This window comes from Struthio camelus, chromosome 14 (assembly GCF_040807025.1).
Source record: "Struthio camelus isolate bStrCam1 chromosome 14, bStrCam1.hap1, whole genome shotgun sequence".
Classification (NCBI taxonomy): Eukaryota; Metazoa; Chordata; class Aves; order Struthioniformes; family Struthionidae; genus Struthio; species Struthio camelus.
Genome location: NC_090955.1, coordinates 4224851 through 4248488, shown reverse-complemented (window position 1 = coordinate 4248488; position 23638 = coordinate 4224851). Strand labels below are relative to the sequence as shown.

Below are 23638 nucleotides of genomic sequence, written 5' to 3'. Positions count from 1 at the left end.
CTCTAAAATAATAATTCAGTGCCTACTCTAAGGAAATGGAACTGTCCTCGCCGCTTTAACCTGCGTAGGTTAGCATAACATGAAATCAATTATTGTACTAGACATATAAAAGCTGTCAGGTTTAATACTTAACTGCAGTATCTCCCCTGAATGTTTTATTTCCAATCACCTGTGTGAAGTTCCAGAAATACTGAGACATCAGACAGATTCTGGGGTAAGAAATGTATTTGACTACCCTGAGTTACAAAAGTGAATTCTGGAATGAATAATGCACCCTGTGAACATGACTCCCTTTTTAATCAAACATTTCCTAGTCCCCTAAAGTAAAGCAGAGCATAAACCACAGAACAAATATTGAATTTCTATTCTGCATTGTCATAACTGTGACACCACTTCACTTCTTTTTAGCTTGTCTGGAATCCAGTTTTAGCTGGAACATTTATTCTCATCCTTTTTCTCTCTTTTTTTAAAAAACTTCTGTGCAGAAGGAGAATTCCAAATACAAAAGAAACACCTTGACTTACACAGCTCTTCAGTTGTCTACAAGGAAAATTCATTATGTATTTATTTATTAAGCATCATAGTAAACAATAACTATTATTATAGCTTTTCTTCCAATATGTGTTTTATTATATAAAAAAAAACCCTGTAATTTTACAGTTTACATTGGGAGAGTGGCAGCAACCACTGACAGCGAGCCCTTGATTTGGGACTCTGAAGATGATGGATTGATTACACAAGGATTAAGGATTATAAAGTACTGAAATGCTATTATAACGAGCGCTATTTGAAGCAGAGCAGGGGCGAGAAGCCATGCAGAGCCTGGCATGGTGGGGAAGGAATAAAAACTGAGAATCTGACCCTTTTCTCCTCTGACCTGCTTCTGTAGGGAAGAGGAAGGATGGGCTCACTTTGATTAAAAAGTCATCTTATAGCCTGTCTGCCCATCTAGTTGTCTGTGCCCTTTTGTTGGCAAACAGCCAATACGTAACCCCCAGACAAGCCTAATAGCTAGGACAGTTCTCTGTGAACCGTTCCTTTGCACACTCCTATTTACAAAATCTCAAACATAAAACCAAAATAACCCTTTGGGGGCTCTCAAGTCAGGTAGGATCTGTTTGGAAGCTCTCAGTTGCTTGGCAGTTTTGGTGTGTTACTTCTAACATCAGAAACGTTAGTCGTCTGTGGTCCATAATGATGTGGTGTAAAGGCTGACAAAAGCACTGAGCGGGAGAGAGCTTTACCTCGGCACAGTTCAAGCTAGAAATGACTATTCTAAATCCATTCATCTGCTGAAAAAAACCTCTATGCTTAGTTCTTCTTAAAAAAAATAGATAAAGCAAAGCAGGATTATCCACAAGATCAACTCTCATTCTCTTTTTGAAATTACATTCTAGACAGTAAGTAATCACTGTGTGCCAACAGACCTGTGAATCTGATTTTAACTTTCAGGTAACATATTAGGGCTATAACCAAATCTGAGGACTATTATCATAGCAAAATGACTGTAATGCTTCAAGACTATAATAGTCATCACCTTTTTATCATACGTATTACCATCAGGCCAAGAAAAAAGGGATTTCTTTAACATTACCATAACCTTTAACTACATACATTATTTCAAACATCTGAAATAATATATAAGGCATAGTAGAATAACATATTTGCCACTCACTACACACTACAGTTTGCTAAGCCCACATTAGTGCAGTTACTGAAGTCTGTTTGCATATCATGGAAATACATCTAGTCTTCCTACCAGGCTATGGAATGACCTCTGTGTGATTTACATAGGTTGAAGGAACACCAAAAGGAAATGTAGGGTTCCTACTTAAAGTCTAAAAAGGCTCTTCCAGTTATATCACCATTATAAAAGTTTATTGCTTACTTAGTTTTAGGAGAGCTTTATTTGGCTCTCTCGCATATTTTAGGTAGAATGTACAACATAAATAGTCCATGGGTTCATTATAAAAATGTGTTCATGATATACCTTTTCAATGTTCTTTGTGTTCCTTCACAAAATGTTTATTTCGGTTCTATCAAGTAGGTGCTAATACATAATACTCACACTATACGCACACCATCTTGATAAATAATCATGTGTATGCTCTAGTGATTTTGTGCATAAATGCTCCTATATCTAAGTTAATACAGCCCTAGGCCCTGAAAGGATCAAATTTGTAAATACAGCACTATATTTCTCACCTCTGTTGACGTGTATTATGGTAGCAGTACTGGCTTTTATCTAGGTGGTTGATATAGAGGTTTCTAGCCACATAAGCAACGCATATTACATTATGATACTCTGTAATAAACTGCTTGAAATATTACCAGAGATAGAGCATCTTGCAAAACCTCAAGTGAGCCCTGAGGCCAGTAAGATTCCTGCTGAGTACATACTGCTTTGGATCAGGTCCTTGGAGACTACTACATCAAAAACATCAAGTTTAAAAATAACGAGTTTAAAGAATTTAACTGTATTTTCTTCAATGTCATTATATCGGTCTGAAAACCGGGTGCTTCATTTCAATGAAAGGTCTCCTAGCAGTATAGAGTAGCTTTTTTTAAAGGTTTAACTACTACGATTTTGGAAAGATTTATACGAAATGAGGAATGGCCTTCAGTTGTCCAAAAGTGCTTAGCATAACTATGAGCAGGCAAATAGGATATAAGGGCTTTGCATTTGAGCCTAGTGGGACTGGCTTGAGTTTCTTCTGTAGGAAACTTGATTAAGAGATCTTTGCTTCCAAAATCTGCTTGGAGCTTCACCCTTGACGTTTTGCTAGGGCTCCAGCTCAGGTCCAGGGACAAGACCAGTGATGCTGCACCTGAGCTGAAAATGGTCTGAAGTGGTCAGTAGGCTCTGGTGACACAGGAAATGTAATTACAAACATCTAAAGTATTGCAGTATCTCAAAAGTGTTAAGAAAAAGGGATGTAGTATATGAAGGATATACGCATAGGATAAAGGGAAATTGCTCTCCTCCTGCTGGACAAGCAACCAAGTTACTGGACTTTCTGCTCAACTTTGCTGTGATTTCTCATGTGACCTTTTACAGGCTACACAGAGTCTGACCAATGCTCAAAGATATTACAGAATGATTCCCACTGGCTTCAGTGGGTGAGAGACTAAGGTCCTAATTTCGCTTTGAATCAGTTTTCTCATTAGTAAATTACCAGCCTCAAAGCTTAATGTTTCCAATGCTCTTCAATATCCTTGAATGCAAAGTGATATTGAAACGTTAACTATCCTTATTGCTAGCAGTAATACAGCACACAAATCTAGATTAATACAGGCACTTTAGTGAAGATGACTGCACTGTGAAATCTGTATCTTCGTCCCTTCCACCTCGGAAGAAGAACTGGGCAAGAGTCAAAGAAGATTAAACGCTATAGCTGAAGAGAAAGCTGATGTCTCAGCAGGGATCTTGTATTTCCTGCAGGCTTTACTATATTTTGGGACAGATTTTCACTTGCTGTTATCATAGTGCTTCACCAAACCACTAATTTCACTCATACAGTTAATTAGCAAGTTCATTTCCCCTAGATTTGAAATTTCTCAAGCTGAATGCTCACCTTGTTACTCTAGGGCTTACTATGTTCAAATGGCATCATGAACTCAAAGCTCAAGAAGAGGTAAAAGTTGTTCAGGCTGGTAGTGGTCATCTTTATATATAAATATCTGAAAGGAAAAGGTGAAAGTTTCAGAATAACCTTAGGTGAAGAAAAAGTGAAAGACTGAGGGCAAATCTGCTGATGAGCCAAGTATTTCAAAGGCCAGTTCTGAACATTAAAAAGGCCAGCAGGAAATCATTAAATCTGAGTGATAAAATGGGTTTATTTTAATTTGCTAGCTTGGATGTTCATTAACAAAGAACGGATTGCGGAAAATATCCATCTATAGCTTGCAGCATGACTTAGATAACAACTGTATTAACCCAGTTAAACTTTCTATCAGCAGTTTCTCTTTGATTAGGTTTTTTCATATGCTACTTACAAATACCAAAGAACGGTTAACTTTTAGTATCGCTTAACTGCCATGGGCTAGACCCACCAGTCTCTGTAACCGGAGTTTCTGCTGCACATGTTTAAATGAACGTCCTCAAAACCTCAGCTCAGAGTTACCAAGCCCTGCAGTTATTGGCTGCTGCGCTGGGCAGGTAGACAGGCCTGCATCCTGCACCCGTTGACAAAGCTGGCATTCCCCCAGCTGTGTTGCCTGAAGGACCCAAGCCAACAGACAGGGTCTGGACTTCATGCAAAACACAACCCCCTCTGGTCTTTCCCATCAACAACCTAAAAGGCTGTTAATGGCATCACTGACCTGGCAATCTGCAAGTGGCAGACTGAGGCTGAGCTCTGCGCTCTACTTGAGAAGGGTTGAATTCCTACCTCTGAATGTCCTCTCTGAACTAGGCCTCCTGTTAACCTGTGGGGAGGACTTCGCAGTGCTTCTTCTGAAGCTATTCCACTGCCATAAAGTCTTCAATACTCATTGGAGCAGGGCTTGCAAAGCAGATTTTTTCCTTTCGAGTGTGGGTGCCTGAGCTGGTAGTCAGGAGGGCCACAGTCACCTTCGATCACTAAGTCTTGCTTTTTGCCTTTACTCAGTAAAAATGTGAAGACAAATGATAAATCTTGCTTTGTCATAATCCACTGTTTGGAATAATTAATCCATTCCCCTTGTTCCCACATTCTGCTCCAAAAGAACCTCATTTTACCATCACCAGTTGAGTGCTCATCCTCAGTGCTCTCAAATACGATCAGTCATACTCACCCTTTTAACTGCTCACACAGTTCCAGTAAACTTTTCTTATCCCTCTGTGTATATGATTAACCCAACCTTTGACCTGCCAGTTATCCCAAATAACCTAGTGGCAGATTCAGTTGTATACTGGGTGAATGGTTGACTACTGCTATGCATAAATTTCGCGTATCGAATGACTCTGTCCCTTTATTGGTGATAACTAGAACGGTAATTCTTAGACTGTGACAAATGGTACAGATATTTCAGAAGACATAGACGTCTAAAAGTCCATGCAGCAGATGAACAATGGTTTAAAAAATATTAGTGGTACCTAAATAGAAGATTTTAAATGGTGTAGAAGTCAGGACAGACTTCAAAACTGAGATGGAAAATTAGTCAAGTGAGGTAGAGATTGAAAGCTTGTCTGGTATGCACATGCTACTGTCTTTACTGGGATTATAGGTACCCACCTGCCTATGTGACTATTCTTTTGTTTTCCTTTAGTCAAAATAAATCTTTGGGCACAATCTGGAGCTGCATGGGGAGCAGTGCTGTTCTCAGGAGAAACACATAGAGACTTGAGTGTCTCGTTCACCTTTCCACCGAAATCATGACACATGGTATAAACCACAACCCCTTTTTCTTGTTACTACTACTTGGTATCATCAGTGATGGAATATTATTGTTTAAAAAAATGTTCATGTACTGTCTGTCCAGTCTGAACGTCCCAGCTGGAACTGCACAGGTTAAAGCCTTGAATCAATCCTTCCTTTTAACAGCCTGGAGAGCAGGCAAGCAGTTCTCTCACAGTACTCTGAACAGCTAAAAGCATACAACACGCACAGACCTAACATTTCAGTCTCATTTATTCCATTGCTTTCTTATTTAATCTGTTTTGCCCATTAGGCATTTATTTTAGCCCTGAATGTGAGTGTACACATGAACATTCACTCACATCTTGTACAAAAAGTTCCTTCATAAATATCTCTGCCATGCAAACACATGAACAGTTCTCTGGGTGAGGGGGTGGAGGTGTGTGTATGCCGCAGCATTTCTTGGCAATGAGTCCTTATAGCTTCATCCCAGTGAGAATAGAATGTGCCTCTTCAGTAAATTAAAAAAGAAACCTCCATCTTCACTTCTGAATATCACCTGACATTCTTGTTGATTTACTCAACTTATTTTTCATTCCAGAACTCTCCTAGATTGTGTTCAAATGATCTCATCCTGCCTTTGTTTGATGAAGGTTACCAATCTGGAAAAGCCATCTACCTCCACCTTCATTATTATGACTGATATTTCTGCTGCTCTGTTTACCTGCCTTTAATCTACTCCAAGGCAAACGTTTGTTTTTGGCCTCATCCATAAGGAATTCGCCAATACCCCCACCCCCCAAAGTAGTGGAAACCTTTGCATAACAATGAATCCTTTGCCTCACGCTATTCTAGCGTTTTAAATTCTAATCCGGTGGTGCATCAAGAGCTGTGAAGATCCTGTGGTGTGATTAAGACCTATAGGCCACTGACTGCAGCCACAACCTGAGTACTTGATCACGACAACCACTTCAAATAACGCAAGGGAATAGGAGTGACGGATCAGCTTTGCTGTTTGTTATCCAAACAACTAGTCAGGGTGAGTTAGTCGTCCCTTCTCAGGCTTAGGGGCTACTAAGAAAAAGGTTCCTAAGGTATTTTAAATGCCATCAGTTTTCTGAAGTGTGCTATGTTGAATTAAAGCTTGTCTAAACTCTTCAACCTGGTCGTATTTCTTCGCCATCAGCGTTCTGTATGTCAGCTGTTGTTTCACTGCCTGTTAATCCATCTGTGCTCTAGCTGTAGATTTGATTTATAACAAAGCCTATATCTTACTTGTTTGCTACATGCAGCCAATGCAGCAAATATTTTTTTCCTATCATTGTTTATCTTTTCATTCTACATCCACCTATTAGTCTAAATTTCAAAACACAGGAAATACGGAAAATTTTATTCCCACAGCTGTCATTCAAGTTTTTCTAACTTTTCATCATGAGTTATTGAAATCGCATTGACACAACAGGACATTGTTGAAGTGTATATTTTGATTCACAATTTTTCACAGCCTTCAGTTCATTGCTCTCAAAAATGAATTTTTAACCATGAGTGGTCCATACATAAACCCAATGATTTGTATTCATAGTGAGCTAAGGTTATAAGGAATCTCCTGCTGTGATTAGTCAAAGTAATGCAGGCATGAAGAAACACTTTACTCCTAATCTGCAATGAATTATTTTAATAATGTTATTTCTATTTCTTCCAAAGTTCTGGGAAACATTAGCTAGATAAATGATGCCTTTTGATTTCCTTGCATGTTCCCCTCTTCAAACATCAGCTTTGCACTGTAAGCATCTACTTCAACAGGGTTTTTTGCTTTCTTAGCTTTGTGCCAGGATATGTCTATTCTTCCTTCAGCTGCTACACCGCAATATGCTAGCAATATTTTTCCTTTTACTGCCTCATTTAACCTATGCAGTAAAGATGCCTGTCATGTCATAAGGTAAGTATTTTCCCTAGAAATGGCTTTAGACGTTTGTATCAAACTAGGCATTTCTATTGATTTTTGAGTTGATATTAGTAGTTCTGTTTCTGCTTTATTTTTAACAATTGACTTTTAGACCTTCACATCTCTTGAAAGAAATACTGCTGTAAGCTGTGATAACTCAATGTAATCTTGACCCACGCTTTTTCTTCTCTTGGCCCTCACTTCTTCACTATTCTTATAGCTTTCCTTATGCTCCTCACAATCAATTCACACAAGATCAGCAGAGATACTGGTTAATGAACAACTGCCACTCACCGCCAGCGATGTGCTGCAAATGAAAGGGCGCATTCAGAAGTTAGAGGAGGGAGACAGATAGTATTATGGGGACAGTGAGCCACCCATGCTCAGGGAAAACACTGGGAGGAAACTGAAACCTTCCCTGATCAAGGCCCTTTTCAGAACTTGAGGACAGTCATCTCTGTGTGGCACTCACTTGTGCGTATGGAGAGTCATTTTTTTGCCACTGTTAAGTTGCATGACTTTGGATGCTGAGGGACACATTTTAAGGCTTAATAACATGCATAAGCTACAGGCATTTGCCAGTAGACACATTACCATGTGGAGATTTTTCACCTGCAGTGTGGAAAAGTCAAAGCTGAAGCTGAAAGTTTCACAATAAATAAGACTGACAGAACAGGAATATCACTTTAGGAAGCAGCATTCCAGGAATACTAGGAAGTAGGGAATAAATATACTTTAGTAGATCACATATACCCTCACGGTACAAAGTCAAAGAGCGGATCTCTTATTCTACTTTTGTTTGGGGTCTAAAAGTAGTCACATCAAATTCAAAGTGGTTCCCTTCAGAATAAGATCCCAGACAGGGTAAAACTCTCTAGCAGGACATTGCTATGATTTATTTCCCTAACCAGGATTAGTCAGAAGCTTCCCTGAGCATGGCCTAGAATGCTGTTTGTTTTAATCCAGGAAAAAGATCAATTCTGTTGTGGAAACACTGTGCACAGCATGGGATCACGTTAATCAATTCGAGCAGGCCTTGGTAAAGCTATCTACTACTCGGCAACTCAGGCGGCATCAAAGCTAATTAATACTTTACTCAGCTTTAATGAGTGTATTAGTGGTTAGTATTTGTGTATAACCTAGTCATAACTCAGTAATCCAACCACATTTGCATTAGGACAGGTATGTGCCTTTGAGCTGATTGATAAAACTTATTAACCTGGATTGGTAATATGACTCCAGTCACCTCCAAAAAGAGCAGTTATCACTATGGGAATGACAGCAGGTAACAGATTCAATGATCTAAAGGCCTTTTCTGCTTCCAAGTGACTGTAACTGGAGAATTACAATGACAGATACATTTGAAACCACATGTGAGCTGCTCTAGAAGATGATGAACTGTCTAAAACCAAGGACCAAGCACATTGGATTACGAGATTCCCAAAATCTTTCAACTCAAAACCCTCTCTAGAAGGGAAGCAGTAAAACTGAAAAAAGGAAAGCCTAAGTATGGCCTAACCCACCACGCACAAGAGAGAATTGCCATCCTATTCTCTACCCCACTCCACACACAGAAAAAGCTACTGTGTAGTGCAAGCCTATTTATTTAAATGAATCTGTGGGTTGTTTCAGGTGGGATACGAGTAAATAAACCAAGTACTTCTCTGAAGCATGTTAGAGAAGAACATTTTGCAGTTTCCCTCCTACAGGCTTTGTGTTCTACAAAGAGAAATAAAACAAAAGTACTTCATACTTTTCAGTGGCCTTGAAAGCTTTTGCTTAGTCATACCTCCTTACAAGAGAGGTTAGATAATCACTCTGAAAGGGGGAAGCAACATTTGAACACTGCGGAGAGAATATGCAGTTAGAGGCACTCCATGTGAACAATAATAAAAAAAAAGATATGAGGAAAAAGCAGTTCTTTCCTTTGGGCTCTCATCTTTCTAATGCAGTATTTCTGCAGGATCTTCTAATTGCGTCTTGTGGGATTGAAGCGTTTTCTCTTGCAGCCTCTATTTAGAAAATCGTTACATTAGTTAGTAGGGTGTTGGTTTTTATTTTTAGATTTGAGGAACTTCTTTTCCTATGCCTTTTCCCCTGTGATATTTCCTCATATCTCACGTTTTCTTGTTCATGCTGCTACTATCAATGAAATTAAAGCTTATGTGATGCTTATATGAATCCTCTTTTATAACCATGCTTTCTTATATAGCGGGACAACAGCAGCGAAAGCTGCCTGGCAATCAGTTCTGAAGTTCTGCATGCAGGCAGGAAGAAGTGCTCGTAATTATCCAGTGAGGTAAACCTGCATGACTAACAAGAACTCATTTTCCATTCTGTACTACTGCATTTCTTCTCCAGTTGTAATATCTTTGTTAGAACTATGTATAAAGACAAATAAAGGGGGGGGGGGAAAGTAGTGATGCAGTGTAAAGCCTCAAGCAAAGGACATAGACATTAGGGCTACAAAAAAAGAAGAAAAAAAATCAGGTGGCAATGCTACTATCTCAGTTATGCAGTCCTTACTGACTCCCTATTTCTCCTTGAGTTCTAGGCACTAGAGGGCCAAGATTATAAAGTGTTTTTACAAGGATTCTTCAGATTTGCAGCATGAAAACCCCTGGGACACGTGCAGATCTGGGATACTGTGGGATAGACTCTGCCCAACCTTTCAGTGTAGTAAACTGAGAACATCTGTCACATGTGGCAGCCCACAACCCATTCTTGCGCTCAGGTATTGTTCCTTATTTCTCCCCTCCGAGTGAGTGTGAAACCTCCAAGGGAGAACAAGAACTGGAAACCAAGGCCAGGCAGAGCTCCACCAAGACGGTACTGGCTGATGGGAACAGCTGCTGCACGAGGTGCACTTGCAAGTGCATGGCTTCATGCACCCACACTGCATACATACGTGAGACCTCTGAAAGTCTTGGTGTCTGCAGTCCTAGCGGGCTCTGTACAGCCAGAAGAGCGGTCTTGAACAAGAACGTAGACCTAAACGGTGGACCTAAAGAGGTGCTCCCTCCTACAGCGAGAAAGTTCACACTGATTAGTCTAGTTCAGGGGCTTTGAACCTACAAAGGAATCTCGCAGTTGAGAACTTGATTTGTGTCCAGATGGACTTCTAAGAGGACAAACTTGGTTTTGCAATTTGGGTCCCTGTTCCCGAGCGTGTTAAAGTGGTTCACTGTTGTCTTCTACCCAGACACAGCTCTTTATTGTCAGGTCCCATGTGACAAGTTGCAAAGTTAAGGCCCAATAAGTAATTAAGGCAGTTTGCCATATTACTTAGCAAAATGAGAAAAAAAAAAAATACCCATCCACTGCTTTTCATAGACCTTTGATTTAACTGGTTAAGAATGTTCCTCTATTTTGCATAGTGTTGAGCAAATCTCTCATAATAATTGGTTAACCTCATTTCATCATTTTTACTTTTGTGAAACAGACATGGGTAGATATAAAAGTATTATTATTTCTTTCAAAAAAGGTATTGGTGCTTGAAAGCAAATTACCAGATATTGTGTCTGCATCTTATAGATACATATAAGCCACTAATACTGTAAATTGAGAAAGTCTAATATGTACCTTTGCATATATTATTTGAAAAACATTTGAAAAGTAACTTTAAAGAAAATATTTATAGTTAAAATTAATGTGTTAGGAATTTTTTGTGCAACTGAAGCTTACTCATCAAGTGCTTGAGGAAAGTCATTGTGAAGGACTCAAGCTCAAATAAAAATCATTATTTCTTAATAGTCCAGTAAAATTATTACTATCACTGGTTCTGTTTTAATTAACAGATTCATAGCTTTTTAGGATAGACAAGAGTATCATCTCAGGTATACAAAGGCCATATATTCTCCTGCAGATACAGAATTGCTCTAGGACAAACTGCCCATGTTTAACTAAAACACGTCTCAGGATTATGTCAAATCTTTTATTTCCCTTGATGAAGTTCTCTTATTTCCCTTGAAGGACTCTGTGTAGAAGGTTTCAGATGACAGGAAAAACAACTACTGAGGTAATACAGGAAGAAAAAAAAACGAAAAGTGTGTCCAGATCGCCACTGGAAATGGAATTGCATCCCTCGTAAGCAGCAGAGATCAAATAAAGAAAGGCAGAAAGATCCTAATTGCCCAACAGTCTATTAAGGGCAACAAAAGTCAACGGAAGATCAATATGCTTTGGGTAAGGACTTGAAAGAGACCTGGAAAAGTTCACAATTAACCATTCTTGAAAGTGGCAGAACAGTTCACTCTAAAACACTCACTCTCTCTCTCTCTCTCTCTATACACACAGATATACATCTATATATCTACAGAGTCGATTATGGTGTTGTAATCGATGAGAGGTGTCGGGGTCCCTTCTGGCAGGAGATGACCTAGGGAGATGGATGGTTGGGTGTAAACCTCCTTGTCGATAGGGGCTCTTGAAGGAGATTGCGCTGTTATCCCTGGGGTAGCTTGGTTCATTAATCAATTATACTGGGTCTGGTCACTATTAGTACTTGGGGTGGTTCTTAGTTAAGAGCTGTGGTCTTATTTTTGGAGGATCTTTTTTTCTCCAAGGTCGCCCCAACCGAAAAGCAGGGATCAGTTAATTGCAAGCATGGTGGGCCTTAGCAGGGTTAGGGTTAGGTGCATTGATCCTTGGTTTTTAAGTTCCACAGGGTCTTCTCGTCTTATGTTCATATTCCTGCTTTTGCAGAGGAGGATCAATTTCATTGATTTATCTGCAAGAGACAGTTGAGACCTCGTTTAGCCATTCATACAAGTCCCAATTTATGGGACAATTGATTGCACTACCTTCACACGGATAGGATACCGCGGCCGTTGAACGTGGGGTCACTGGGCAGGCATCACCTTCAATACTTGTTGTTGGCTGAAGGCTATGTTTTTGGTAAAGAGTCGGGCCTTGGGTTTGCCTAGTTCCTTTTGCAGATCTTAATCTTTCTACTAAGCGCTCCTGGGTTGGGTTAACAGGGTGGTCCAGGAGGACTATGCAGTCTGTAAGGATTCGAACACAGCAAGTGATCACTACAGTTTTCTCTCTAAAGCAGTATCAAAATAGCATTTTTGCCACTTCCTACATGAGGTTGTGGGGTGCACTGGTCTGAGATACAGTGAGTTTTGACCCCTGTTTCAGTATATTGTAAGTGAGGTTCTGGTTTTATCATTTGGAAAGTTTTACCAATAGGAGCTCTATTTTTTCAGCTACTGCAGTTCGGATGGCAAAACCCTGTTGCTTTAAGAAGTTTTACTAGAACTCCCTGCATGCCAAGCAAAAACTTGCTTTAAAAAAAACTGGCGGGTCTATTTGTTAGACCTACTGCTGGCATCAGCTCATAACTCTCAGGAACGCTAAATGAACCCGTATGCATGGACGGTTTACAAATGTTTGTATCTCTGGCTGCAGACACTCAAAACTCACCAATATAAAAAGCAGCTATTGTTCATATATTGCAAATAGGCTTTTACTTTCCAGTTAATAATCCACAAGCAGATTTATTCTCTGAATAGTTAGCAGTCCCCAAAACAGCAATATTTTTTTCACCCAGGCTAGGATTCCTCTTTTAATGAGTGCAGGAACTGAAATATGCAGTTAGGTTTCTTTTTTTATTCTCCTGGGACATGCGACTGGCATTTGAGAATGATCATTGGACGTCTCTGGTGGTTTTAGGGTGAAAAGCCAGAAAATGCAGCCAACTGCAAGATATAAAATATAACTTCTCCCCCACCTTCCCTCAGGAGGGGACTGTGCATATATTCCGCTATAATCTATGTAACATTTAGTACATAGATTTTTACTCACTGCTACAGGATACTCAGACTCTCAACCTATTTATTAAAGATCAACCTTTGTGTTACCATTGATCCACTGAATGCTGGCACTGCCATTCTAGCTCAAGAGTAGCTACAGCAGCAGTTGAAATACAGTCTTTTCTTCCACATTTCTCTGTGGATTAGGCCCTCAGTATACACAGAGCTTACACTCCCCTTGTGAATGTTGTATGTCACTGGCATCAGACAAAAAAGAATAGGCAGTATGTTTAAAAAACGCTGCGGAATTACAGCCCAGTCACGACGCCCAGCTTAAGGCTAGACTTCATTACAATATTTGAAGCCAAACAACATTGCTATGATTTTCATGTTCTGCTACCGAACATTTCAAATGGCAAAACTGATGGCCATTTGTTTCACTGAATGTGCTTTCAAGCACATCACTGTACACTAACTGGTTTCAAACGCATCTAGGAAGAGCCTCTGTCGCTTTAACTCCTTCCCCCGATCACCCCCAGCATGAAATGCCTATTAATGCTTTTGCAATCACACTTTTGTTTCCCTGCATTTGCAACAATTTCTCCATGACGGCAACAGCCTCTTCAGGAAGCCTCTTCTAAAATATTTTTACCCACTTTCTCTCCAAATGCTGTATCTTTCTTTTTCAAACATTCTTTTCCTGTTGATCATAGGTGAACAACTACTGTTTTCAAATGTCTTTCTGCACTGAGGCCCCATTCTACTTAATGTACCATATGCCCTTGAGTTAAATTAAGTTGAAATACATCAACCCCAAACATTTTTATAGTCTTCTGTGAGTTCTTTTGAAGTTCTGCACAAACTACAAGGATATTGTTTCCAAAGCATATACTAAAAATGGTGATCGTTGGAAATACAGCTACATTCATTCTGTTAAAGACTGAGATTATTCATATACTTTAAAGGATCTATCAGAATCACAGACTTAAGGAGTATTTTAAGCTGATGATGTAACAGAGCCAATGGATGTAACTGAGACACAGCGAATACAAGACTTACGTGATTTTCTGTTGGAGAGGATTTTTGATTGTTGGGATTTTTGTTGTCCCTAAAAACCTACCAAAATAAGGTGGAAGGGATTAAGATGCATACATTCTATTCTAGTGTCCAAACCCTGGAGATGATGGCCAGAAATATAGTTTTAGTTTGGCTCCTCAGATCATCCAAAAACCCCATTCTGGAACAAAGGGCCATATCTCCTCTCCCCTCCTCACCAAGCTGTCAATGCTTACTGCTGGAAAAGAAGATGCGAAAATGAAAAACAAATCTCGGAAAAAATGATATATTTTTCAGAAGATAAATATATTAATATGCATAAGGAATTGATGGAAGGGCAAAAAAACCTTTAACAATTAGAAAAGAACATTTGAGACAACAATCTTTTGGAACTTCTGAATTTTTCATTTTTCAACACACCTACAGTTAGCTATTTTTGGAGCAGAAATACAGCAGCAAATGCAGGAATCGGTGGTCAGCACTGCAGGCAGACAACAGCTCTTTAAGCTAGTTTAAGGAGCACTGTGTTACATATCTCACTGGAGCCTTAGCTCACAAGCCATAGCGGCAGCTACAGAAGAAAGCAGGAATGACTGGAGTCTCTGACGTTAGATCTAGAGGAACAGGGAAGTCTATTTAGTAAAAGAGGACCATAAAACTGTCTTCAGAGATGCAAAAGGCTGCTGCAGAGAAAAATGAAATCGTTGGTGCTCCACAAGGATGGTGGATAGAGTAAGTACTGTACTTACCAATGAGAAAAATAATTCTAACAGGAAGGATAGTAAGACACTGGGGAAAGCTGTCTGGAAAAATCCTGTGAGATGTGTTCAAGACTGAAGGAACAGAGCAGACAAGCATATTTTTAGGAAGAGCAAAAGTGTGGGTGATCCAGTCTAGGGGCAGAGGGAAGGTGGTGCAGACAGATGGCTTCCTCAGGCCCATGCTGGTTCTCTTACTCCACAAGCATTCGTATGTTTTACCCATTGTGAGGCGAGGAAGCCATACCTTGTAAGAACTATAGGTTTTTATATAGAAAAACAGCTGGAGATAATGCATTTTAACAATGATATTCAAAAACTGAGACTCTGTATTTCCATTTAACAGAGAAACCGTTGCTATGGATTCTGCTGACTGCATAGAATTTCAAGTTGTAGTGCCCGTGAAACTCAAAACTTTGGTGGAAAGCAGTAAATATTCAGGTTTGAATGCTTTGATTGAACCAGTATGCAACTAACTCCTATTGTATCTAAGCTGAGGAGGTCATCTGGACAGCTGATGGACCATAACTGTCAAGAGATGTAGTGTGAGAGAATTACTGTTGGTTTTTTCCTCCCCGAAAAGTGTCACTCATGTTACCATAAAAGTGCTGTTGCTGCATGCATGTACTGGTTTCAACATCATTGATTTTGGTGAAAAGCTGTTCTGTATGCTACACATTTTTAAGGGAAACGTCAACCTTGATTCAGATATCTGAAAACAAAAGCTTATGAGGAGAAATGGATTCATCTCACCAAAGACAAAAAGGAAACTGCTCACGACTGCATTGCTGATGAAACTATGAGGGAAAATCTAAGCACAGCTACGAACCTGTATACTTTTTATCCAAAGGCAAGTCAGCGGCTGTGCAGACTGGCAGCTGAGTGAAATTTCGTGGCAGAGAGGAGCCCAAACAAGGTGGTCCTTTCCAGCTTTAAAGGCCATGAAATGTTTGCCTGCTAAATGATAGAATCTCTTGTTCTGCCTGTTTCCATCGCATTCACTACAGTGGTACCAGCCACCCATCACGCTTTACCAGCTGTGGCCATTTTTACCCTTAGCTCTTGATACCAGCAGTGATCCAAAAATAAATTTCATACTTTTGCTGCAACTTTCTATTATTAGTTTGTTTGGTGTTTTTTTTTTTTTTTTAGTAAAACAAACACCAAACTTTGGACAGAAATTTAAGAGACATCATATTTATTTTTAGTTGTAAGAATCAAGGTCCCAGACAAAACTAACCTCAGCTAAAGGCATTTATCTTCATTTTCTGATCCTAGTTCTTGTTTTTGAGAGCGACCCTGTGCAGGAATGCACAGGTCTGCTCTTGCACTGCTGATTCAGTGGGCTTACCTCCAAGTGTAAATATCTGCCGAGTTAGAGCCAAAGGGTTCTTTAAATCAGATGCTTAGCAGCCAACAGATATCTGTCATTATTGTTCATGAAGACTCATTCTCATGAGACAAATACACAGAAGGCAACTTTTCTATTTCACTTTGTTGAATTCATTTTATCAGATCTTCAGGCCTAATGGTGTTTTACTGCTTTATGTGGATATTTTATTTTAAGATAATATTCTCATCCAGTTATCCTTCCATAGATTTATAGTAAAAATGCTAAGGACAGTTTGTATCTAACCCTTTCATAAGACATGTTTGAGAAGTTCAGCCGAATATGCTCAGTGCATTTTTTTCTGCTTGTCATCCTTCACAGATTTACTTCTTTCCATTCCATCTAAAAATATTGTTTTGTTTAAGAAGAAAAAAACCCTATCCTTATGACAATTTGCATAATATGTTAATGCTGGTATGCATCTAGACATCTGGATGGCATTTTAATATCTCATTCTCATTCAAACAACTAGAAACCACACAGATGGTAGAGACAATTTTAAGAGCATTGTTGTAAACAAATAAGGCAGCCAGGAAATCAAACACACTCTAAGACAGGCTTTAGAGCCTCTACTGCTTTCTGTGTGAGAATATGCATATGACATGTTTTGACTGCAAGAGAGAGCAGCCTTCTTCAGTTTCAGATAAACTAAGAGGTAAGTGCAGAATTTTAAACTGAGATTGGGGATCATTTTATGGAAAACTCCTTACTCTGCCTAACTCAACTGGCACCGCAGATCATACTCATACTTGCAAGATCAAGTTATTTGAGGCTTAGGATGCTGCTGGGCAGAATATGGGTTTTATTTTCTCTTGTTTTCAATTAGCAATAGAAATACGAAAAATCCTGATTGCTTCAGGAAGAAGACATGTCAAATTTGTTTTCGTACTTTACATAATAATGTACCTTCTAGTACTTATTTCTCCCCTTTGTTACAAATTCATCTGCATGAAGTTGTATAGGACTCGGTAATCCCCTACAGTCCCCTTTAATCTGCTTCTTGTTTGTACCTCTTTACAGTTATGTAATCTTTCTAAAGTAGAGGAGCTACTGCAGGCGCCAACATTTTGGATGCCAGTCCAGTACGCTTATGTAATAGTTACACAACAGCCTGTTCAATAGATGGAGCTGAAGTCTCACCGGCTGCTGCTAACTAGCGTTGTCTCTCTGGATTGTGCTAAAACAACTCATCGGTATCTTTATCAAATGACGTAATGAACTGATTACTCTTCCCTTCAGTATAGCTGCTCTTGGACCTCTTAGTAATTATGGCTATAGATCCCACAGAATTAATTCCACTGACCTTATAGAAGAAGTTTACAGGCATTCAGTTTTAGTCAATGAAATACATACCACAAGAGTCCAGGGCCTCCTCCTTTCCCATCATCTCCCCTAACACAGGCAAAAAGTTACAGCTCATACTGTCTGTCTTCACTAAATACTTTTAAGTACATGAAAATACTATGAAAGCTATTGAATCCTGCATTACAATCAAGCTATAACAGCCTCTACTGATCACCGTAAGGAACGCCTCAGGTAGTAAAGGCCAGGGAGCTATTAGGCAAACTAGTTGAAAATCTGTGCCCATATAAATAATCTGATCTCAAGTTAACTGAAGGCTGTGGGACTCTCTCAAATTCAATAGAACAGGATTACAAACTCACAGAAAGCTGGTGAGTAACCTCATCAGGAAGCAGTTTATCAAGGGAACTTGTGAAAACAGTAGTTCTTAAAATATTTCTGCTTTTCCTCCCAATCTCAAAAAAACCTGGATTTGTATGTTGCAAGTGCTAAGAAGAGAATGGAAAAACAGCTCACAGAAGTGAAAGCCAACGCCAACAGATATTTACTTCATCAGAAATAAGGGCCTTAAATTGTCTCTCAAACCTGGGAATAAAAATGACACCGCAACATAAAATGCCACAGCAGAATCCATGCAGAATGCACTTTGAATAAACCCACTTCCATTCCCGAAGGCCCTGCACTCTCAAGCTGACACCCCTAATACCTAACATGCAAGTGATACAGGGCACAGGGTGGCATTATTCTTTCCCATAGATCTTTCTCTGAGTCTCTGTCTCTCACTCCTTTCCTTCCTCCAAGAAGCTCTCCATACCCAAGCCTGGTGTCCCAGACTGGCTCATGAGCCAGCTCTTAAAAACTCCCAGGTAGCTGCCAAGGATCGAGGCCTTTTGCAGTGATTGGGGCTGGCAGCACAAAGCAGGCAAATGGATAGTGGCAGGAGTGGGAATCTGGGCCAGTGACTCACAGCTATGAAAACTTTATGTGCTATGTTATAAGTTTGCCTTAAACAGATCAATAAAACTTTAATCCCAGGCATGCTTACTTTGACAAACGTAGTTAGTGTCTGGCAGAATTGGAAGGATAAAAATAGTCATTTAAATTTTTAGTCTGCAAATTTTAAGATTGCAAACAGCATTTTCTCTCAAAGATGATTCTTTACTTTGTTCCTATAGCTGGATTTTTGTGATGTCTTGTGCATGCTTAAAGGAAATCATGATCTAAGTGTTCATACTGCAAGCCTGTTGCTGATATAGCTATTGTGGCAACTAGAACATATGGAAAAAGCATTAATAATAAATGGTGGAAATGTCATCCTCTGATCAGAGTGGTAGAAAGCAGGAAAATGATTAAATTATGATAGGAGTAGTAAAAAAACAACAGACAAATTTTTAAAGGACAGATTCGCACCTTGCTCTTAGACTGATAGGACTGCCATGCCCTCTCGTCACCTGGCTTGGCAGGTCAGCAGAAGAGGACATAGACCCAGCAATGGGGCCAACTGAAGGAGCCATGCTCAGGAGAGGGAGCCCAGGCAAAGCTTCAAGATCTCCCTCCTCATCTCCTCCTCAGTGAATTGACCTGCGTTGAAAAAAAAAAAAAAAGGTGAAGTGGCGGTTTGCAAAACTGATGGGGGCAGATGGGGGGGAACACTGTTGGCAGGCAGTGTTTTTGGTTGGTTCACTGCGTCAGCCCTGGGAGGACAGGTTGGTCACAGATGGGTGCAACGGCAGCAATATTCTGCTTTTACCTGCCTACTGCTCCTCCAACTGCCTGGATCCCTGTACGGACGCTTGGAGGATTCCTCCAATGAATCACAGCAGAAAAATCTAAGAACTGAACTTCAAATGCCTTGGACACATTTGCCTGATTCATTTCCTACTCGCACTGCTTTCACAGCAGCATGCATTAGTGAAAGTGAAGTGTGAATCAGGTCAGAGAATTCAAAGTTATTTTTGAAGTCAATCATCTTACAAATATCAATCTTTCTGAGTATTAAAAAAATACAACAAACAGGCATTTTTACAGGATTGCAAGAGCATTTGGGGAAAGGTTTTTCATAAAATATGTATGAATTCATTTTATATATGCCATAAAAAAAAGAACAGATATATCACAGAAGATCATATTTTTATGTCATCTTTGGTAAGAAAATACAGATCAATTGATTCTAAACACTTGTTTTTCTGGTACAAAAGCAGTACAAGAAGCACTGATGTAACTGATGTAGACAGCACAGGAAGAGTTATTGTCCAGTGAGTTTTCTCTATTCAGAGCTGTAACTTAGACAATTCCAAACGGAAAGAAATTCGTTTTGTTGTCTACTATTCTTTATTAACTTAGGCAGAGCAGAAAAGGCATTTCAAGTCACTCATTTAAATCACAGAAACAGTAGAGCATTTTGGTTAAAAACTTGTAAAAAATGCTATGTAAAGAAAATGATGTCTTGTTCCTTAACCACGTTTCAGAAATGAATGACTTTTTTTTTAAATTGAAATATCTCCAAAACAATGTAGCTGATCATTCAGGCTGAATGATTGAATTTGGGTGCTTGAAAGCAACTGAAAATAGGGTATTAAATGAAGTAGTATTGATCTACATTATGAGAATAATCCCTACTATTTGAGTCGGTGGAGGAGAGGAATCATATTTCTTGAAAATGCCTGAAATCTGTTATTATTAATTTGTGTAACCCTAGTTAGGTAGCAGAAAATCAGCCAGTAAATTGAGGGAGCATGACAGACAATCTTTTAAAGTTTTTTTTTTTTTTTAATATTATGAAGAATGAGCTTCCTGCATTTCTGTAAAGAAGCTGGCACTGCACATATGTATGCAATAGCACGAGCTGGAGGGTTTCACATTTCTATCTGCTATGTCTGTGCATTATATACTGCATTATTAAAAAGAGAAGTGTAATTAAAAGGGAATAGAGATTATTCACATATTAAAGCACAGTGGCTCCTTTAGAGCTATTCCAGGCTTTACTTATTTACCTTAATCGATCAATTAAAAGAATAAAATAGTCCTCCATTTGCTTGACTAGAATAGCTGTTTTGGAATCATTCCAAAACTCTGTGTAATTTTAGACTTAGGACAGCTGCTCACTCTAGTCAAGCTAATAAAATTTCACGAAAAAAAACAGATCATCGTGTATGCAGAACTAGATGGAGGCAAAGAAATATCAAAATGCTTGATTTATCTCACCTCCTTGCAGCAAAGCTGCTCCTTGTTCTCAGAAATGCCAGGGTGTTTGGCACTGCTGAAAGTCTTTGAGTGCAGCAAGGTGCCAAGGGAAAGGGAAGAGATGCATGCTCGCTGATGGGATTTAATTGTGTCCTTGACTCTCTACAGGATCCCTGCTCTCAGCCGTCCTGAAACAAATGACAAACACGTGCGTGTGAGGTGCCACGTTACAGGTGTATGTGTCACAGTCTAGCAATCACTTGTGGAGTCCTACTGATGGCATTATGTGAGCTCTGAATCAGGTTTATTTGGGAACTGGCTTAGTCCTAACTTTTGTTGTTGGTGTTGTATTTGTGGGAAAGTTGTCTTTACCATCCTGGCTCCCCATCAAATGATCTTCTGTTGGTCTTCAGACATGCGTGCATGCCTGCCCTGGAGAAGCCACCTGCAATACATTCACAAATCAATTTACCGTCGAGTGCTTTGGAGTGGTTCTGTGCTCTGTTGGAGATGTAGTTGCCATCAGCAGCTGAATTTCAACACCATTTCCTAGAACTGTACTTACAGCAAATTAGGCTGGCCCAAAGGTTTTTCATTTAGACACAGCAATGTGTTTCTGTACTTAATCAATGTTATTTTGATTAGGATCTACTCTATAGGACTTCTGTGTAGCTCTTAGTCTTCCCTGCAAGCAGATGGGGAAGCAGAGGTTTCTATAATATCTCCTGATTGCATACAAAGGCAATTGCAGACGTAGCAAGTGAGCCAGCTAGACTTTAAGTCACTCCTGGACACCAGCCCTGGTGCAGAAGACCTCTCTTACATGTACTTCAATGGGAGCCCTACCTCTGCTAGAGCTGAACCTGTTTGTATCTCTCTCAGGATAGATTTTTCAAAGCCATAGATAACACTTCCCTACTGATGTGCTTTCCACATACGATTAGATTTCATTGTCGGTATCACCTCCTTTTTAACAGACAGGTTGACTAATCCTGACAGCTGAGGGTCAGAACAGATAGATGCAGGCAAAGCCCTTGAAATCTAGCAGAAGGGAATCTCACTCTGCTTATGCTAAGTAATTTCCAGATTTGTGCTTTTTCTTTTGTATTATGGACCATTCAGTAAGGGACCCAGCCAATTTTTTCGTCCTGAATGCCTTGTCCTCCTTGACAAAACTGCTGTTTCTGATCACCATGCAAAACATTTAATATCCTGAAATGATATCAGCAAAGCAATAGCATCCTGAGTGAGTGAGTAACCTTCTGCGGCAATCTGTATGAAGAACGTTTCATCTGTGAATGGAAATGAGGAAACCTGTATGGTTTTGTGCATCATGTATGTATATGCAGTACATGCAATATAACCTTGACATTGTTTGATTTTCTTAGCTGTTTTTTGTTTAGTAAGATCAATTTTGCCCTCACTCTTACGGAGGTGGATATCTTAACCATACTTAGAGCATTTATAAAAATCATACCTGCTTATAGACCTGAGGTATATGTTAAATTTCTAGAAACTTCTCTTTCTTTCCAACCTAACAAGAGATAGGACTGCATTAGATTATATGAAATTTAAATGCATTAGCTGTTAGCTGAAGTGAATTTTCATATAAATTAATATTGTTATTGTATTTTAATAAAGAAATAGCATTTATGGAATTATGCAGACATCAATCACTTGGGGGTTTCTTGGAACAATTATTGACTTCATGCATCATCTGCTTCTTCACTTCAAAATTTGTTGCACTTTTCATAAATACCATATATCAGTGAGCCATAAAACACATTTTAAATGCCTTCTAGACCATCACAGACACTGTTGTTAGAAAAAGCCCCCTGAGCCGATGACATCCTAATATGTGACTATGTAATTAAAATTTTGACATATGCAAAGACTGGTAAAATAGATAAAAGAGTATGTATTGTAAATAGAAGTTTAAAGGCGCTGAGCAGATGGTTCGCTTGTGCAAGAGGTACGGGGAGCGCCAAGAAATGACAAACAGATGGCTTAGGTGTGAAGGACAGACAGGGAAATTTGGAAGAGTTGCGGACATAATGGACAACTCTCTGAATTTTTGCACACACTAAGTGAATAACAGGGCTTGAATAGAAGGTTAAACATTTTACATTTTTGTATTTGCACATATATAAATGTGTCAGCAGAAAATATCCAGCAATAAAGCCCGATAATAACAATCGAGACAAGTCATGCTCCACAGGCTTTAGTGATACAAAGTCTGTTCAAAGTTTCCTAAGAACTGCGAGAGTGGAAGGACTTTGAGAGCGCTCTTTGAGTCAATTCTATGTGAAAACTTGATCTTGTGTAGCAAAGGGGGAGAAATATTTATGAACATTTTTGCGGAAGTCAGTCAGTTTTGTCAGCAGATATTCATTCTGAAAATGGCGACTGGAACCAGGAAAACCTTAGGCATAGCCAAATACACAGCCTCACTTTATAGCTATGGCTAGTGCCCGGCTGAGAAAATAGAAACGTTTAAGCAGCATGAAACGTTCTGTACAGCTTTGTGAAAACTCGACTGAATGGTTCTCTCAAGACTATGGAGAAAGATTTCTGGGATTACTGCAGATGAAAAATAAATGCGGACTGCCAGTACTTGCACAAATCTTGCAGTGCTCACCATGCCTCCACTGAAAGTCTCACATCTGCAACTTAGCCGAGCAAACTGTATTAATATGCCTTAATATTTTTTAAGGACCCAATATTCAGAAGGGCTTAAAGCTCCTGCCAGGCATAACAGATATTTCAAAATTTAGCTTTTATAGGGCTGAGAGGAAAAAAAATGTAAGTCTATCCAGGGCAGATTACTAAAAGATCACCACTTTTCTGCAGGTAGTTACAAAGATGTATTTAAAAACTCTCCAAAACAGCATTTAAATAAAATTATTTTT

The 23638-nt window shown here is 39.3% G+C and overlaps 1 protein-coding gene and 1 long non-coding RNA gene across 8 annotated transcripts in view; one reads left to right on the top strand and one right to left on the bottom strand.

The window, feature by feature from the left end:
* The window catches only part of LOC104153253 (uncharacterized), a 138667-nt gene that overhangs the window by 13690 nt on the left and 101339 nt on the right, over positions 1 to 23638 (bottom strand). For 3 of the 5 annotated variants that reach the window (XR_696195.2, XR_696194.2, XR_696197.2), the window contains 2 exons: positions 20751 to 20917; positions 18957 to 19127 (listed from right to left, as the gene is read on the bottom strand). This is a non-coding gene — a long non-coding RNA (uncharacterized lncRNA). Of the gene's footprint in view, positions 1 to 3575; positions 3682 to 18956; positions 19128 to 20750; positions 20918 to 23638 lie in introns of all 5 variants that reach the window. The other 2 variants (XR_011134493.1, XR_696196.2) reach the window with 1 other exon arrangement.
* The window catches only part of LOC104153252 (uncharacterized), an 83271-nt gene that overhangs the window by 51810 nt on the left and 7823 nt on the right, over positions 1 to 23638 (top strand). The window contains exons 1-2 of one of the 3 annotated variants that reach the window (XR_696193.2): positions 14604 to 14828; positions 15201 to 16116. The exons of 1 other annotated variant lie outside the window; for it this stretch is intronic. Coding sequence is in view for 1 of the 2 variants with exons in the window: in XM_009689055.2 (XP_009687350.2) it covers positions 14817 to 14828 (12 nt within the window). In the remaining variant the exon portion in view is untranslated. Of the gene's footprint in view, positions 1 to 14603; positions 14829 to 15200; positions 16117 to 23638 lie in introns of those variants that run through there. One more of the 3 variants, XM_009689055.2, reaches the window with a different exon arrangement.